We start from the raw sequence: 17,875 nt of genomic DNA on the forward strand, positions 1-17,875 counted from the left end.
GTCCTTTGCCTGTTGGTTTCTTTTTAAGTTGTGTGGTTTATCTTTTCCTTAATGATTTGTAAGGGTTGTTTTTATATTCTCAGGAGGAGGTATTTGTCAGATGAAAGTATTGTAAACATCTCTCAGTTTGTAGTCTGCCTTTCATTCTCTTCGTGGTATTTTTTGGTGAACAGAAGTTCTTTATTTGAATAATGTCTAGTTTATCAGTGTTTTTCTTTTGCAGTTAGGGCTTTTTGTTTTGTCTTAAGAAATCTTTGCCTACTTCTGGGTCATTAAGATATTTTTCATATTCTTATCTGAAAGTTTTATTATATTACCCTTTACTTTTATATCAGAAGTCCATCTGGAATTTTTTATATGGTGTGAGGGAGGAGTCATAGTTCTTAATTTACTTTTAATTTTTGACTGATAGAGCACCTTTTGTTGGAAAGAATCCTTTACCCACTAGCTGTAAATCAGGAGATCGTATACATATGGATCTATGTCTTGACCTTTATTCTGAACCATTGGTCTGTTTGTCTGTTTTGGAATCATAAGATTCTTTAAGATTGTTTTGGTTAATTTAAATTCTTAACATTTCCATACAAATTTTAGAATCAGCTTGTCAAATGTCACAAAAATCCCTGAGGGATTTTGACTGAGATCATACTGAATCTATAATCAATTTGGGCAGAATTGACATCTTACCAACATCAAATTTCCCATCTATGTGTGTGGCCTCAGACGTCTATGTATTAAATGTCCTTTAATTTCTCTCAGCAGCGTTTCATAGATTTTAGTGTAGAGGTTTTGTACATATTTCATTAGATTTATTTCTAGGTGATTGATGTTTTTCAGTGGTATTGTACGTAGTAGTATTTAAAATTGTTTTCTAATTGCTAGTTGCTAGCATATTCAAATGCAGTTGATTTCTTAGATAATGACCTTGTCTAGCTGCTTTGCTAGATTTGTTTATTAATTATGAATTTGCTTTTAAAAATTTTTTTCTACAGACATAATCATGTCACCTGAGAATAATGATAGTTTTCCATCTCCTTTATAGTCTTTATATTATTTTTCTGTGCTTTAGAGACCGTAGTGCAATGTTGAGTTGAAGCGGTGATAGTAGACATGGAGTCCTGTTCCTGACTTAAGGAGGAAAAGCATTTTGTGTTCCATTATTGAATGTCAGGCTCACTATGGATTTTGCTTGCAGGTATTCCTAATCAAATCCCTGGTTTGCTGAGAGATTTTTCCTGAACCTGTGTTGACCTTTATTAAATGTTTTTTCCTGCATCTGTTGAGATGATTGTTTCTCTCCTTTATTCTATTAATATGGTGAATTACATGGATTAAGTTTTGAAAGTTAAGCCAATCTTGTATTCCTGGCATAAATGGCACTTGTTCAGAAGTATTATCTTTTTTTAAGTCTATTTCTGGGTTAGATTACTTGTTTTGTTAAGAATTTTGGTACCTATTCTTTATAAGATTTTATTGGCTTCTGATTTTTCTTTCTTACAATGCCCTTTTCGGGTTCTGGTGTCATACAGGCCTCCCAAAAAGAGGTGAGGACTTTTTTCTTTTTTGTTTCTTCTGAAGGAGTTTGTGTAAGATTGGCATTACTTATTTCTTAAGTGTTAGGAAGAATTCAACACCAAAAGTCCTCTGGATTTGGGGTTTTCTTTGAGGATTATTTTATTTCTTGATTTGTTACTTTCAGCAAATTGTTATTTTAAGGAATCAGTTTCATCTAAATTTTCAGATTTCTTTATATGACACTCTTTAAACTTTCCTTTTGTTACTTTTTCTCATGTATTTAGCACCTAGAGCAATGGCTCCCTATTATTTCTGATATTGACAATCTGTGTTTTTCTGTTTTCCTCAATCAGTTCTGCCAGAGTTTATCAACTTTATTAGTCTTTTCAAAGATTCAGCTTTTAGCCTTATTGTTTTTCTCAACCGACATCTTTTTTCTATTTCATTTATTTATGCTCCTCTTCTGTATATTGCTTCCTTCCTTCTACTTTGAGTTTAATTTTTTGTCTTCTAGCTTTTGAGACAGCTCTTGGATCATTGAATCTAACCTTTTCCAAAATAGGCATTTAAAGTTACAGATTTTCCTCTAAGAACTGCTTAAGTGTAGCCCATAATTTTTCTAATGTCGTATTTTCATTATCATTCAGTTAAATGCATGTTCCAATTTCTATTGTGATTTCTCCTTTTTCTCCTGGTTTACTTAGAAATCCACTGCTTAATTTTCCGAACATTTGGTTAGTTCCTAGTTATCTTTCTGTTATTGTTTCTATTATAATTCCACCTTGGTCAGAGAACATATTCTGTATGATTTCAGTATTAGAAATTGTCTAGACCTCCTTTTTGTCCTGACAGATGGTCTCTTTTGGCAAACGCCCAGGTGCACTTGTAAAGACTGTGTATCCAGCAGATACTGGATGAAGTCAGTTAGATCAAGTAGTTAATGGTGTATCTTTTTTCATCTTCCTATTTCCAGCCTTTCTGAATTGAAGATTAAGGTTTTTAATATGTGTTTTTAAACTAGTCTGATCATCTGTATTTTGAATTGTAATACCTAGATCATTTAAATGTAATGCACTTAAATTACATTGTTGGGCTTAAATCAACAGACTTACTGTCTAATCTTGATTTGTCCCATCTGTCTTTATTCCTTTAGTCCTTCTTTTTTGCTTTTTTGGGAAGGATGATGCAGTTTAAGATTTTTTCTTTGATGTTTTCCTCTGCTGACTTTCCAATGACATGTTCTCTTCGAGTGGTCCTCTCATGTCCACCTCACGTTATCCCTTCTCCCGTTTCCAGCCCCGTCACGAACATGCTCACACTTTAACCCCACTTACCTCTGTCCCCCTCTCTGTACTATTGCCTTAATGTATTTTACTTCCACATGTTTTAAGCCACGTAAATCATTATTACTGTTGTTTTAAACAGTCAATATCTCTTTCTATTTATTCACATATTTACCCTTTCCAAGGGCTCTTGATTCATGTTCAGCAAGTCTGTGCTTCCACTGGGATCATTTTTACTTCAAGCCCAATAAACTCCTTTGATAGTTTGGGTAGTGCAGTGTCGTGCAGTATAGAGCATGAAAAACATCTTTTATTTCACCTGTATTGTTGAGGGACATTTTTGCTGGATGTAGAATTCTAGGTTGGAGAGGTTCCCCCCCCCCTTCAATACTTTAAAGTTGTCATTCCATTGTCTTCTGGCTTCCAAAAGTTAGTCTTCAGACTTATTTTTACCCCTTTGAATGCAACGTGTCTTTTTGTCTCTGGCTGCCTTAAAGATTCTTTTCTTTGTCTTTAGTTTTCAGCACTTTGACTACAAGGTACATGGATATGGTTTTCTTATATTTTTTCTTCTTGGGGTTCACTGAACTTGAATCCATGGCTTGTTGTTCATCAAATTGGTAAAATTCTTGACCATTGTCTCTTCAAATATTTTTCCTGCCCCATTCTCTCTTACCTGCTTCTGGAATTCCAGTTACATGAATACTAGACTTTTGACAGTACCTCCTATGTTTCTTATGCTCTGCTCTGATTTGTCCATTTTTCTCTCTTTGTACCTCAGTTTGGTGTTTTCTATTAACTTCCCTTTCAGTTCTCAAATCTCATTTTCGGTTATGTCCAACCTGGCACTGAGCCTATCCAAGTGATCTTAATTTCAGATATTGTATTCTTTCTTCTATGGTAGGCGTCTGTTTGATTTTTCTTTTCTTTTCCAAATCTCAGTTGATATTCTGCATTTTTCATCTGTTTTGTCCATCATTTCCTCTATTTTGACCATCTCTTCCTCTGCCTTCTTAACCATATTAACCATAGTTATTTTAAAGTCCCTGTCTGGTAACTGTGACAGTTGAGTCATCTCTGGATTAACTTCTATGATCTGTTTTTTTCTTTGGATTTCAGGGTTTGGGTCCTGTTTTTCAGGATGCCTATGGTTTTTGATTTGATGCTGGACATTATGGATGCAAAGTTAGAGAGACTTTGGGTGGATTATGTTAACTTCCTCTGAAGGGTGTTAATTTTGTTCCAGCAGGTAGATAGAGAACCAGCAGGTCTCCTCGATCCTGTCAAGCCTTGGTTAAATCTGGTCTGTTTTAGTCTTGTTTATGCTACTAGGATGGGGTCTCTAGTCTAAGCTCAGAGCCTTTCTGGGTCCACAGCTAAAAGCTCTGGCTGTTTACCAAGTTCCCTCTACCTGATCGAGCCTGAACTGCAACCTCTGACTCCCCCACTAATCAGTGATCAGTTAATCAGTTCTTCAGCCTCTAAGCTGATGTCTTCTCCTTGGTTTCTCATTCTCTGCATGAGTGAATGGGCTAAATATTCGAGGGGAATTTGCATGCAGGGGAGTATGTTTCCTTGTCTATGGCTCTTCTCTCTGGAACATTGCTCCTGAGATGAGTCACTTGGTCATCCCCAACTCTGACTTCAGCCCAACAGACCACACTCTTTGCTTGGGTTCTGTTTCCCAGTGTGGCAGCTGAGAAGCATCTGCAGGGAAAATCCAGGGTGAATGTGGAGGGCACGCCCTGTGCTTTCTTTCTCTCAAGGCTTGCAGCTCCTCTAGTCCTGTCTGCACTGATTGTTCTCCAATGTCTTCAAATAGCTGTTCTGGCTTTTACAGTTGTTTCGGTGAATGAGTTAAGCCAGTGCAAGCGATCTCATCATGGAAAGACTAGGAGTCTGGTTATCATTAATTTTAGACAGGGAAATTGAGACTTAAATTGGTGAAGTGACTTTCTAAGATTGCACAGCGAGTCAGTGCCGCTGCTAGGTTTAGAATGGGGGCCACCTGACTCCTATCTGGGTAAAAGAACAAAGAAGTTGCTGTCCACATATTGTTTTTATTTTCAAAACACAAAGATTACATTAAAAAATATATCCCCAGGCTGTGAGTCATGTGTATATATTTTTGGAAAATCTAGGAAAAAATATATGAGGAAGAAAACTAAAGGCCTCTAATTTCACCATCCAGAAGCAACCACTCCTGATGTCCTTCTAGTCTTTCTTCCTCAGCATATATTGTTAGCAAACTTTTATATACGTGTATGTTCATAGTTACAGGTATATATGGTTGTCATCTACTAAACCACAAGTCCTCTAAGTCCGTGACCTCATTCAAATCTCACAGTGGTCTTAGGAGGTATCTTATAATGAGCTTCATCTTATACATTTGAACACTGAGGCGCAAAGAGGTTAAGTAATTCGCCCAAAGCTACATAGCTGGTAAGTGTTTGAGCTAGGATTTGAACTCATGTCTGTCCGTCTGCCGTTGAATGGCAGTGTTTTGTCTTTGCACTATTCTGTCTCTCAGAAAGCAATGCTTCGAAGATTTGCTGTCGAGGATTTCATAACTTGTTCACGGGAATACAAGACCAGAGCTAAGAGTGCTCATCACCCATTTTCAGTGGCTGAAGGGTAGACCAGTTCTTGTCTCTGCCTAGTTATTCTTCTACTGGACTGGAGGATCCACAAGGCCAGGAGTGCTGTGGGGTTCACTATTGGAACCCTAGGGCCTGGTACATAGAGGGGGCTCAGGAGATGGATGAAATTTTAGAAAATAGGAGAAAACCCCTCAGATTTAGTATTTTTAGAATGCTTTGGATTATGAGAAACCTGACAGTGGTTTAAACAATGTGGATACTTACTTAACTGAAAGATGGGAGGTAGGAGTTTCCAGGGTTTAACAGCTCAACATTATCCAAGACCCAGACTCTGTGTGTCTTTCTACTAAGTCCTCCCAGATTGTTGGCTTTTGTCCTCATGTTAGAACCTCATGGTTACAAAATGGCCGCTTTAGATAATAGGCATCCAGTCCACATTCGGAACAGGTGGTTGGAGAAAGGGCAAGTGCCAGTTAACTTTCTTCTTCTGTGTTTTCCTCTTAGCAGAAAACAATAAAATCTTTCCACAAGCCCCCAGTAGACTTTCCTTAATGTTGTTTTTGTTGAGAATGCTATCATCTGTAGCTGAAAGGGAGGATGGGTGACTGAAAATTTGTCAGAAGAATAGAAAAAAGTAGAATTACTCTTAATGGTTGCACCACTGCAGGCCAAATCCAGCCCACCCCCTGTTTTATACAACCCAGGGCCTAAGATGTTTTTATTTTTGTCTTATTTTTAATTTTTAAAGAGTAGAAAAAAAATGAACAAGAGTATGTGACAGACATCATCTATGGCCCCCAAAAGCCTGAAATATTTACTATCTGGCTCTTTACAGAAGAAGTTTGCCAAACCCTGGCTTGGACAAATCAGGATTTTCCTCTGGGGCTGTCCCATCACCGCCCTGAATAAACCTGGGGTTTTATTAGCAAGCAGGAAAAAAACCACAAGATCAGCTATTGAGTGGCTAGCGAAAGGGTCTGCCGTAGTGTTTCTCTCTGAAGCAGGCCAGGAAGCTAGAAATGCCTTCCCAAGGTGTTGGGAGAGAGGTTAACGTTCCACCTGCCGAGAAGGATTTCTTGCGCTGGCCTGACTAATGGCAGGACATTAGCTGCGGGGGTCCTGGTGAAAATGAAATGGAGTGGGAGCATAATCCATTTATTAGCCTAGAATCAAAAAACTGAGGCTCCGAGAAGGGAAGTTATTTGCTCAGAATCATACTCTCGGGTAGTGCTAGAGCCAGGGCTGCTACCCACGTCTTGACTCCTATGCAGTGCTCTTCCCACTGTGCCCTTTTTAGCAGCTCCGGAGACAGGGATCAACAAGAGCTTCAGTGACCTTGAGGAAATGGGACAGGAGACACTTTGGTGGAATGTCAGTTGGGAAAAAAACCCTGGATCAGTGAGCTCAAGCCTTAAATGCCTGATGAGTGAGAGTCTGAACAGGAGTGGAAGGGTCATTTACCGTAATTCAGGTCTCATAAATGCCCATTTCCAACCCAAACAAATTGCATTTTCTCTCGAGCAGATGTTAGTAGGTTTTTGTGTTTCTGATGGCGTGTTCGCCAACAAAGAGGAAGACTTTGAATGTGAAGCGTTATCAGGTCAGGACTGGTCGGAGCTTCATGTCCAGCGAGGAGAGCCCAGGAGTGTGGATTGAGCAGAACTGTACGGGTAGAACAGGAGATCCTGCAGAAGATTCCCTGAGCGCTTACTACATGGAAAACCCAAAGTTATACAAGGAAGGAAAAGGCAGGGAGCCAATATTAAAATATGAAATAAATTAAATTAAATATTATTCAGTATTCACTAATATATCAAATATTATAATAACATATTTATTCAATACTAAATGTACTTAGCATCAGGCAGTGTGCCAGGCATAATTCCAAGCACGATTTCCTTTAATCCTCTGGGAGGGGGGTATTCTTACGGACAGAGGAGGAAGCAGATTGAGAGGTGGTGGGACTTACTCAGTGTCACAGCAAGGAAGTGGCAGAGTAAGGCCTGAACTCAGAGCTGTTTGATTTTACAACCTTCCCTCTTCCCACCACATAAACAGCCTCTTCTGTGGTTCTGTGCTCTCAAAGAATTTTTAATCTAGAAGCGAAGCTCAGGCCCACTGTTGAATAATAATACGCGTCCGTATGTGATCAAATCCGTTTGAATCAGGCAAGGTGTTCTACCTCGTCTCCCTAAGAGTGGTCCCGGGCTCCAGCACAGCCTCATTGGAAGCTCGTGAAAAATGCTCATTAGACTCTCGGGCCGACTCCAGACCCCCTGGAACATGCTCTGCATTTTTTGCCCACCCCCCAGGTGATTAGAGCGCATGCTGACTTTGGGAGAGGTCACAGCTTGGAAGGTGACTAGGGGAGGTGGCATAGTGTTGGGCCTCAGAGGAGCCATGTGGTTCCTTTAAGTGGTAATGGTCAAGGCTGGGAGGGACAAAGCCACAAGGAAGGTTTTGAGCTGGGAGAATTTTCCAGATTGGCTTGAGCAGAGAGGTTGAAAGATTGTGGGAAACCGGGCTGGGGTGGTGAGTTTGGGCCATATTATCGAGGGACTTAAACTCCAAATAAGGGGTTTGGAATCTGATAGCTAAGATGCTTCTGAAGGAGCTGGGTAGAGGAGTGACAAATCAGAGTGGCATTTTCAGAAGGTTAATGTGGAGATTCCGTGCAGGTGAATCAGAGCCAGGAGGACACTTTGGGGCCTCCCACCTAGTTCAGGTGTGAGGGGATGAGGCCATAGTGCAGGGTAGCATTAGTGGGATGGAGAGGATTGGAGAGATGAGGGCAATAGGATGGGTTCACATGGCAGGAAGCCAGTGGGATTCCTTCGGGACTCCTGTTGCCCTCCATGGGAAAGAGAACAAGTTCAGTGTGACCCAGACGTGCCCAAATCCCCTACCCTTCAGGTCACTGTTCCCTTAATGTCTAAGTTAGTGATTCTAGCCTCCATCCTATATCCTACATGGGAGTCCAGAGCCTGCCCTTTATCTCCAAGGATCACCAGACTGTGTGTGTTAGGGGTGGTGGAAGTGTGGAAAGGGGGTTCTTTTTCTCCAGAGACAGTCCACACTGTGTCCTGTTCCCTCCCATCTTTGGCAGTTCCTCCCAGAGGCCATTCTGTCTCACCTGCCTCACAGGGCACGCAGCCCTTCTCCCATCACCCTCCCCGACCCCTCACCAACTCATCACGGCAGTTACTGACGGCCTGCTGGTGATGGAGGATTTTTACAGCGCAGGGAAAGGGAAAGTTGGCTTTCAGTGGCATGATGGCTTACAACTGGGGTCACAGCGGGCCACAGCTTCATGTGACTCATCATTATCCTATTAAAATCTCCTCACATCTCGGGGCTGTATCGTATCTCCCTCACCCCACTCCGCTCACTTAGCATGTCCGTTTATTATCCAATATGAGACCTTGTAACTTCCTGAGATGGGTTCCAGAGAAGAGGAAATGTAGCAAAACTTTTCGTATTCCCATCGAGTTGTGGACAAAAGCCCCCTGCCAAGAGCAGAAAGGCATTCTGACAACTTCTAGAGCAAGGGCACAGACAGAGTGGGAAGTTCTGGGGTGGGGGGGCATCCACAGGAAGTCCTCCCATGATGACTTTTAAAATCTGATTGCCCTCCTCGTGGGGTGTCTGCTGCAGTTCAAGTCCTAGCTGGGAAGCCAAGTGCAAGACTGCTGGCCGGCTGAGGAGGCCATGGTTTGAGACAACCCCCCAGAGTCCTCCCCTTCCTCAGCCTTCCACTCTGCCATCACAGGCTGCCCTTCCTGTCCCCCTGGTCTCTCTGTCCTCTCCTCTTGTGGAGAAGAAGCTAGTCCGTCATCTCTGCTCGGCGCACGCTGCCAAGACCTCTCTGCCCCTCCACTTGTCCCTCCATGGGCCGCAACCAGCTGAGGGGAAGGGAGCACCCTGACTGTGTCACTTACTAGAATGGGGCCTGGTGCATGGTAGGTGCACAGTGTCGGTTGGGTAGATGGGTATTAGGAAAGCAAAATACTGTAGAGTCGTGCCAGGTTATGAGCCTTTGTAATTTGCCTGCAGTTATGGCATTCCAGGGCCACTGAACCGTATGAATAGTCTTCCTTCAGATGCTCCCTCCCCAGCTGAGGAATTTTTAATTTGTCCACACTTAGAGTATTTCATATGTTCAAAAATCAAAATGCCTTAAAGGTACTCATTGAGAAGTCTCGGTCCCACCCCTGTCTTCCACCTCAGCTCCCTCATGGTGCATGCTTTTATTTGTTTCTTGTGTATTCTGCACAATATGTATGACACAATCTGTATGACTGCGATTTCTGGTGCTTTTTGGGGTGCATTCGGCCAGTACTTTATTCCTTTATGCAAATAAAAATTCAAACGTATGTTCTTTTTCATCACTTTTTAAAAAAGATTTTATTTTTAAGTAATCTCTGCCCAACGTGGGGCTTGAACCCACAACCCAACACCAAGAGTCACGTTCTCCAGTCACTGAGCCAGCCAGGCACTCCCTTTTTTGCCACATTCTAACACACAAAAAAGCAGCAGCCTATATGCCTTTTGCTGTGACTTGCTTTTTTCACTTAATCATGACCCCCCGGAATGTCCCGTATCAGTAAGAGCCGAGAGCATCCTCTTTCTTTTGTTGTTTTTCATCTTTTTTCCACAGTCGTGTAGCGTTCTGCTGTGAGAATGTATCAGAGTTTCATTCACCAGATGAGCGCTGGGCTGTTCCTGAACTTTAACCGTGACAGACAAGTTGCAACGAATAGCCTTGCGTGTGGTCATTTCCCACGTAGCCACAGGGTCTGTTCCCAGACGTGGGACTGCTGGATAAGGAGCGTGTGGGATTTCAGGAGATTCTGCCAGATGACCTCCTCATGGGGGGAGGCACCATCTCACACCCCCTCCTACCCCCGGGAGGCCGGTGGGCACCTGCTCCCTGCAGCCTCATGGCAGAGTTGTGTGGTTGAGGCTTGGATTGTTGCCAGTCGGATTGAGAAATGGTATTTTAGTGCAGTTTTCATTTTGACTAATTGAGATTAATCATCTCTTCACATTTCAAGAACATTTGTATTTTTTTCCATCAACTGTGTGTCAGGTGCTTTGCCTTTTTTTTTCTCTTGGTTCTTGGTCTTTTTCCTTCTGGTTTTATTGGTGCTCTCTCTCTGCGGTGGGGAGATGAGATCGTTGTCTGCGGTATGACTGCAATTTTCCCCAGCATGTTATTTTCTACTTAAGGTGTAGGTCCCCCTCCAACATAGAGTCTTTGAATTTCTTATGTAGGAAAATTTATCAATATTTTCTTTCTTGGCTTTTCGGGTTTTATATCAAAATTAGAAAGGCCTTTTCCTACTGCAGGGTTCTGAAGGAATTCACCCGGAGGAGGTAAAAGGAGGCAGGTGTGGGGCCCCCTCAGAGCAATGCTGCCAGCATCACAGTTTTGTCTGGGACTTAGCCCTGTTCCCACGGGGAGAAGGGTTTGCTGCCAGGGGCCGATGCCCACTGCCAAAGGCCCGGTCCAGGCACCCCGCTCATCAGCTGGTGTCGTTTGCAGTGGCTGGGAAGGGGCTGGATAAGGGGAACTGAAAGGTTTGGCAGGCCCATGTTCCCAACAGGTGAGGTCTGGCCAGGTGCAGCCAGGTTAGTGTAATGAAAGGAAATAGAATTAGAACTTTGAAGTGAAATTTGAGACTCGCATAAACTTGAACCTTTCCTGGGATTTGAAAAGAAGTAATTAACTTAGAAACTTTCTCCTTCAGTATTAAACTCTGCCACACTGGCTCCAGGCGGGAAATATTCTAGAATGGGTTCCCAAATATTGTGAATTCCATCAGCAGATATTAGGCAGATAATATGTTCTCTAGAATATTTAGTGGTATTAGAGGTTGGAAGAGAGGGTGAGGCTCATAATGTTTGGGTTCAGGAAGTTTCTATGTCAGCTAGGCTGGGTCCTCTCCTGGTTCCAGCACTAGCTGTGTGACCTCAGGCAAATGGCTTCCCACTTCTCTGAGCCTCAGTCTCTTTCTCCTATAAAAGGGGATAAGATTAATAGTCAGATCTAAAACTGATTAAGCACGAAGTATCCGTGAAGCACTGTATTTGATGTTTTCTACATGTTAAGCCAATCACTGTTTTGGGCAGCCGTGAAAATTAAATGCAGTCAAGTAGAGAGTGCCTGGCACGTTATACGTCCTCAGTAAATGTTCTCTGGTAGTATTATTTGTAGGTGTTAGAAATCGATGCATAGGCTGAATTTAATTGTGATATTATTTTAGCCATTCATTCATTCATTCATTCTGCAAATACTTGTTGAGCCCTGACCCTGTGTGGGTGCTGGAGCCACAGTGGTGAGGCTGTCTGTGCCCTAAAAAGCTCGCAGACGAGCAAGGCAGACACACTGTGGGCAAGCAGTGACCACACCCCATGAGGACTTTGCTAGGGACCAGCCAGGTTGCTGTAGGTGCATTGGGGAGCAAATAGCCCTGTCCCAGAGGCTGGGTTTGCCAAACGCAGCCCCGTGGGCGGGATAGGGATCCAGGGGCCTGGCCCCTCCGGAAGAGTGACAACTCTTATAGGAAAAGGGAATCCTTAGGGTAGCATGAACCATGTGCCAGGAGTGGCTAATTAATCCTTACAATACGCGCTTGGTGCTATTACTACCCCTGTTTCTCAGACAAGGAGACGAAGGCACCAAAGGTTGTTCGAGGTCCCACAGCTAGCAAGTGGCGGGGCCAGTGTTGGAGCCTGGAAATTTGGTGTCAGAGTTTCACGTGGGAGGTGGATCGAGAGAGGGGAGCAGAGGTGCTCGCCACTGGGAAGTGGCCTGAGATTCCCTGGAGGGTGTTTGGAGACATGACTGCAAAGGGGGAGCAGGACGGAGCAGCAGCGGCAGCATCTTGCTGGGAGGCTCTTAAGCAGAAGGCGCTCTCTGGCTTTGGTGGGTGAGCAGTGCGGGCACTGCGGAGGGATGGCCCTGCCTGTGCCATGAGTGCCTCCAGGAACCTTGCTGGCCTGAAATGGGGCATGAATCTCATTTGGCTTGAGGCATTTTTGCCTATTCAAAAGCATTTGGCAGAACCAGTTCCTAACGTTTCTATCAACTGTGGTTATTTCCTTCTACCCACGATGTGCTCTCCTGTCCTCGTCAGCCAGATGGCTCCTGCTCCTTCTTCTGCTCCCAAGGCTCAACTCTCAGCCCACATTCGGTGCTGCTGTAACGTCCCAGACTTGCCCTTCCATTTCATTTGCTGATAATTCGACTCTGAGCTTCAGAGCAGAGACCATGTGTGTCTGTTCTCGCCCCTTCGCCCTGGCACAGGGCTGGAAGCTAGCAGACAATCAGTATTTGATGCATGAATAAGCAACCCGCACTTTTGGTGAATTGGGATTGACAGCCACAAATAGGAGGGGCCTGACTGTGACACACACCCCCTTCTGGAAGAAAGAGGCTGGGCGGTCAGACCCTGAGCACACAGTCGCTACTGGGCTAGAAGGGGCCCGCGGAGGTGGAAGGCACCTGTTTGATGACTGAGCTGAGGGTGACGTTGGCTTCGGAGTAGACCAGTTCTTGGTTAGGACCATCAGTAGCCTCCATAGGTTGAGTGCAGGATGGGGTCCAACCTCACTCACTGGCTGCGCGGCCTCTACAAGTGACTCAGACTCACCGAAGCTCAGTTTCCTTGTTAATAAAGTTGGCTGTAAATCTTCTTCACAGCACGCTCGGGAGGAAAACAGCGAGGTGACATACGAGGAGTGACGCACGTCCCTGGCGTAAATACTTGGCCAATAAATGGATCGTTACCATATTCTTCTTTTAATGCGTCTAGTTTTTAACATACTCTGTTTAATTTTCAAGCCGTCCTTGTGATCTAAGTTACGACTCTCATGTTTTAGGTAAAGGACCCTCAGGCTTGAATGAGTTAAGGAACTGCTCAGGGTTCTACCCAGAGTTAGGGGCAAGGCTGGGATTCAAACCCATGTCTGCCTTGCCCCCAAACCCAGTTCTCTTTCCATTCACTGGTGTCTGAAATGGGCCGTCACAAAGTTTAATTGGGGGAAAGTATCTGACACAGCAGAGACAGGTCTGACCTGCGTGGGAGGCGCTGTGACGGAATCCCACAACAAGGGGCTTTTCTGGCCGCGGCCAAGCGGACCCCTTGCGTGCTGCCCTGGGCCCCGGGTTTTGTCCTCCAAGCCTTTTCTCATGCGGCCCTCTCCCCTGGGTCACCCCCTCCATTGGGGTCCTCCTCTCTAAGTCTGACCTGTCCTGGTAAAGGGGCAGGAGACAGGCCACAAGCCAGGGTGTGCTGTGTGGCCCTCACTTGTTTTAAGTTAGGGTTGTGTGTGTCCTTGGGTGTGAAAGAGAACATTGAAAACAGACTGGAGGTGAATAAGATAAAAACAATAGCTCTCTGTGTCGGGGCATAGATTTCCATTTTCTCTCTATTTCTCAAAGTTTAAAAATGAACATGGATGACTTTTGCAAACAGAACACAAAGTTATTTTAAGAACCCAGAGTGTGTCTTCAAGACGCAGCTCAAATGCCCCCTCCTGTGTGGAGCCATGATGTCACCTGGGTGTGTTTGCCTGGCGGGGTCTCCATCCCTGCATCTGTCTTTGCCCCTGTGGGTCCCTCCGAGCAGAAGCGCGGCTGAGCAGAAGGGCTCCAGGCCTCCTGGCCGCCAGGGCAGCCGAGGGCGGTCTTGGCAGGTTTGGGAACTCTTACCCTCTGTTAAGTTCACGTCATCATTTCCCCATCAGCCTTTCAAGGTAGGCTCAATGATCATCCTCAGTCTAAGAAACTGTCTGGAAGCTTAAACAGAGTCGTTAGAAAGTCAGAAGAGTCCCTTTCCAGCTCCCTTCCCCGCATCCCACAGGGACCCGAGCTGCGGCCATCTTATTCCTGGGAGGGTGACATGATCTTCTGGGTCCCCGTATCTTGGTCTGTCCCTCACCTTCTCCACCTTCTTTCCCCTGACTTGGTCCCACCATCCTTGCCATCTGGTTCCCATCTCAGGCATCTCCGAGACTTACAGCTCACTTACCGCGGTTTCCAGGAAGTGTTCTCTGACAGGCTCTGCTTTCTCATGCAGGCTCGCCCTTGCCTACCTGTGTCACAGCATTTATCACTTCTTACTGAACTTGGCCTTTCTCTCCACCGTGTCTTTCTCTTTCTCCAACCAGACTGAAGGACAGGAGTCTAACTTCTTTATCCCCAGTGTCTAGCTGGCATAAATTAGGTATTCAGTGAATATTTGTTAAATTAATTAATATACTCATTTCAGTGGCCCTGTAAAGTGACCATTTACAAATGAAGAAAAATGAGGGGTTTGCTCAGTCACGGCCAGTAAGTTTTGGCACTGATTCTAGAACATAGATCTTTTGATATCTAGTCCAGCTTGGCTGAAATGCTAAAATTTAAAGAAGCAGGGGGGAACAATTCTGCCAGTTCTAGGGGGAATGGAAACATCAATCATGGTCCAGCATAAGCTAAGAGGTATATTATGTTGTTTATATGCTTTTCCTTGTTTAAGAAAAACTCAATCATGTTTTGTTTTTTAACATAACCTTTATCTTTATTTCTTTTTCAATGATTTGCTTAGTGTAATTTCTAGGAGTTGGGATGTGAGGCCAAGTGATTGGGCATTTTAGATGGCTCTCAATATTACTGCCAAATTGCTTACCAAAAACTTCAGAGAAGTATGTGACTGTCAGTTTTACCATTTACACACCAGCATTGGGGATTATTATTACTTAAAATTTTCGTTACTCTCAGAGATATAAGGTTGTGTGGCATTATTATTTTCTTTTTATTTCTTCGTGAACAACTGAGGTCGAGTATTGTTTTCTATGTCTATATTCTTGTGAGACTCACATGTTCATGCTCCTTATTGTGCTATTTGTTTTCCAAAAATAGTCGAAGGCATTTGTGGAAGACAGACTCAACTATTTAATCAGGTGCCAAGTGGAAGGCCCCGCTGGGAGGAAACAGAGACGGCTAAGAATTCCTCCTTCTTAAGCGGGATACTGAAGTTGGAGAGATGGATGTGGCCAAACTGTCCAACCGAGAGATCAGTAATGGGTTGTATGACAGAAGAATAGTAGAATGCCTGACTTGGAGAGTATCCGGGAAGGCTTAAAAGAGGAAGTGTCATTTATTCTAGGTTGGAAAGGCTGAGAAACATTTAGAAGGAACTCTAGGTCGACAAAGCTGTGTGAGCAGGCGTCGAGCCCATGATATCCTGGGACACTTTGTCCCTGAGAACATTTCGTGTGAGTGTTTGTATCAGTTAGGGGGTTTTGGTGGCAGGGAAGAGAATATCCAATGAAAAGAGGTTTTACTAAGTAAGAAAATTGTATTATCTCACAAAACAGGTAGGCAGCTGTTTGGGGGGTCAGCTAATTAGGCACATGACACTCAGAACCCCCAGTCCCTCCGCCTTTCCTCTCTGCTACCTCAGTGTGGACTTCATCCTCAGGCTGCTCTCATCCCAGTTGAAAGCTCATTGCCTCGCTATCGTGTCTGCTCAGCCATGTTCAAAAGCAGGACAGGCCAGACTCTCTCACCTGTTTGTTTGTTGCTTTTGCATAAAACAAAAGGTACTTGTTTTTTCATAGTTTTGGAGGCCAGAACTTCAAAATCAAGACCTCCAGTTCCTTTTTTAGGGAAAAGTATCTTTCTAGAAGCTTCCAGAGAGCTTTTCTCTAAGTCTGATAGGCTGACACCATGTCACCTGCCACACCTACCTCATCAGTGGCTCGATGGGTAGATTTAAGTTAATCAGCATTCACCTCTCTAGGATTCGAGGGGGAATTACCCTCCTTGAACACATGGTCCCCTCTAAATTGCGGTTCTGTGAATAAGCAGGAAGCTGAGAACGTACAATAGTTGAATAAGCAACAGCAGTATCTGCCGCAGATACTAATTCATCAGAATTATACCAATCTTGACAAATTTTCATCAAGGAAATATTTTCTGAACTCCACTTTATTAGGCTGATTTATTTAAAAATTTCTTTTCCCTCAGCCTACTTTGCTTTCTTCCACTTTCATTTTTGTTTCACTGAAATCTTTTTTTATGGGCACGGATTCTTTTCATATAAATTCATGCCACAGATTAATTTCACTGACCATTTTACATGTTCTTAATAAATTTTGTTGGTTATAGTTGTAGGTTTTGACATCATTAATTTTCTTTTGAGACTGTAATCCATACCAGTCTTCTTGGGTCAAATTTTGTGGACCAAGAAATTTTATGTTGACTATTTCTATCAATAGTCTTTAGTAGGAATTGGATGAGGCTAATTATATGTATTTCTCTGCTAATCCACGATGATATTGTGAGCAGTCCTTCTTAGACGCCAAGATCGATCTGTTGTCCCGGTTGCTGTGTTGTGGAAGTCCACAAAACAGAGCCCTACAATCCAAATCTTGCCTGATGCCTGTTTTCATAGGACTGTAAGCTAAGAATGATTTTTATAGATGAATGTTTGTAATCTGTTCTATGGTAGAGAACATGAACTTTGAACCCCAGTTAAGAAAAATGTGGCCTCCTCCCCCAAAACAATTTCATTATACTTATTAGTGGACCTATATTACAAAAACTGTACTCAATTGCTATTACTATGTTTTGAATTTTATCAGTATAAGCTTTGTGGAAATTTGTTTCCTCTTGTTATATAAATATGACATGATATTTTTGATTTTGCCTCTTAGCCCCCAAACCATAACATATTTACTATCCGGCCTTTTACAGAAAAAGTTTGCCAGCCCTTGCTCTGTGATATTGCTATCCTGGTTCTCCTGGGCACTTACACTCCCCCTCCCTTACCCCACACTGTTCCGTGGGGTTAGCAGGAGCAAATGGTGGGTTGGTAGGGTCCGAATCATAGATTCAGGTGTCCGTCTGCAGTTGGAAAAATAGTAAATTGGGTGAACACAGTTGTATTGCTCAGTGATAAAAAGAGACAGCTCTTCAACTCGAATTATGTCAAATAAAAATGCAAAGTGATCTAAAAGTTTTCTGTACAGGTCAGTTTCCCCTTTTTTCCTTATTCAAGAAGATATCTAACATGTTGGGAGAGCTCCCATGGTCTTTGCTTTCAAAACATCAGTATTTGAGATTTCCTCGAATGCTTGCAAGCATTGGGATACGTGGGAGAGTTGAGAGACCCTTTACTTTTCCTAAAGGTCACTCCTTTTTCTTTCCTTTAACAGATGAGGAAAAAGAAAACAACAGAGCATCCAAGCCCCACTCCACTCCTGCTACTCTGCAATGGTAAGTTCATTTTCAGCAAGTCCTCTCTTGATGGGGCGCTCATGCAACTGTCGCTTCCTACCCACGGAGCAGGGTGTCACTGGGAAGTTTGACATTGTCATGAGAACTTGACATCCAATAGCCCACATGCAATCAATTTAATTTGCAGCTCTGTGTAAAATACTCAACTTAGATCCAGCCTGGAGACTTGGATTTTCATATTTATTGTA

At 43.4% G+C, this 17,875-nt stretch overlaps 1 protein-coding gene across 1 annotated transcript in view; it reads left to right on the plus strand.

Moving 5' to 3' along the window:
• RFX4 (regulatory factor X4) overlaps window positions 1–17,875 on the plus strand; it is a 134,682-nt gene that overhangs the window by 10,374 nt on the left and 106,433 nt on the right. Inside the window, exon 3 of the mRNA XM_008705653.1 lies at window positions 17,606–17,666. Coding sequence (XP_008703875.1) covers window positions 17,606–17,666 — 61 coding nt within the window. The remainder of the gene's footprint in view (window positions 1–17,605; window positions 17,667–17,875) is intronic.

This window comes from Ursus maritimus, unplaced genomic scaffold, assembly GCF_017311325.1.
Source record: "Ursus maritimus isolate PB19 unplaced genomic scaffold, ASM1731132v1 scaffold_21, whole genome shotgun sequence".
In the NCBI taxonomy this organism is placed as follows: Eukaryota; Metazoa; Chordata; class Mammalia; order Carnivora; family Ursidae; genus Ursus; species Ursus maritimus.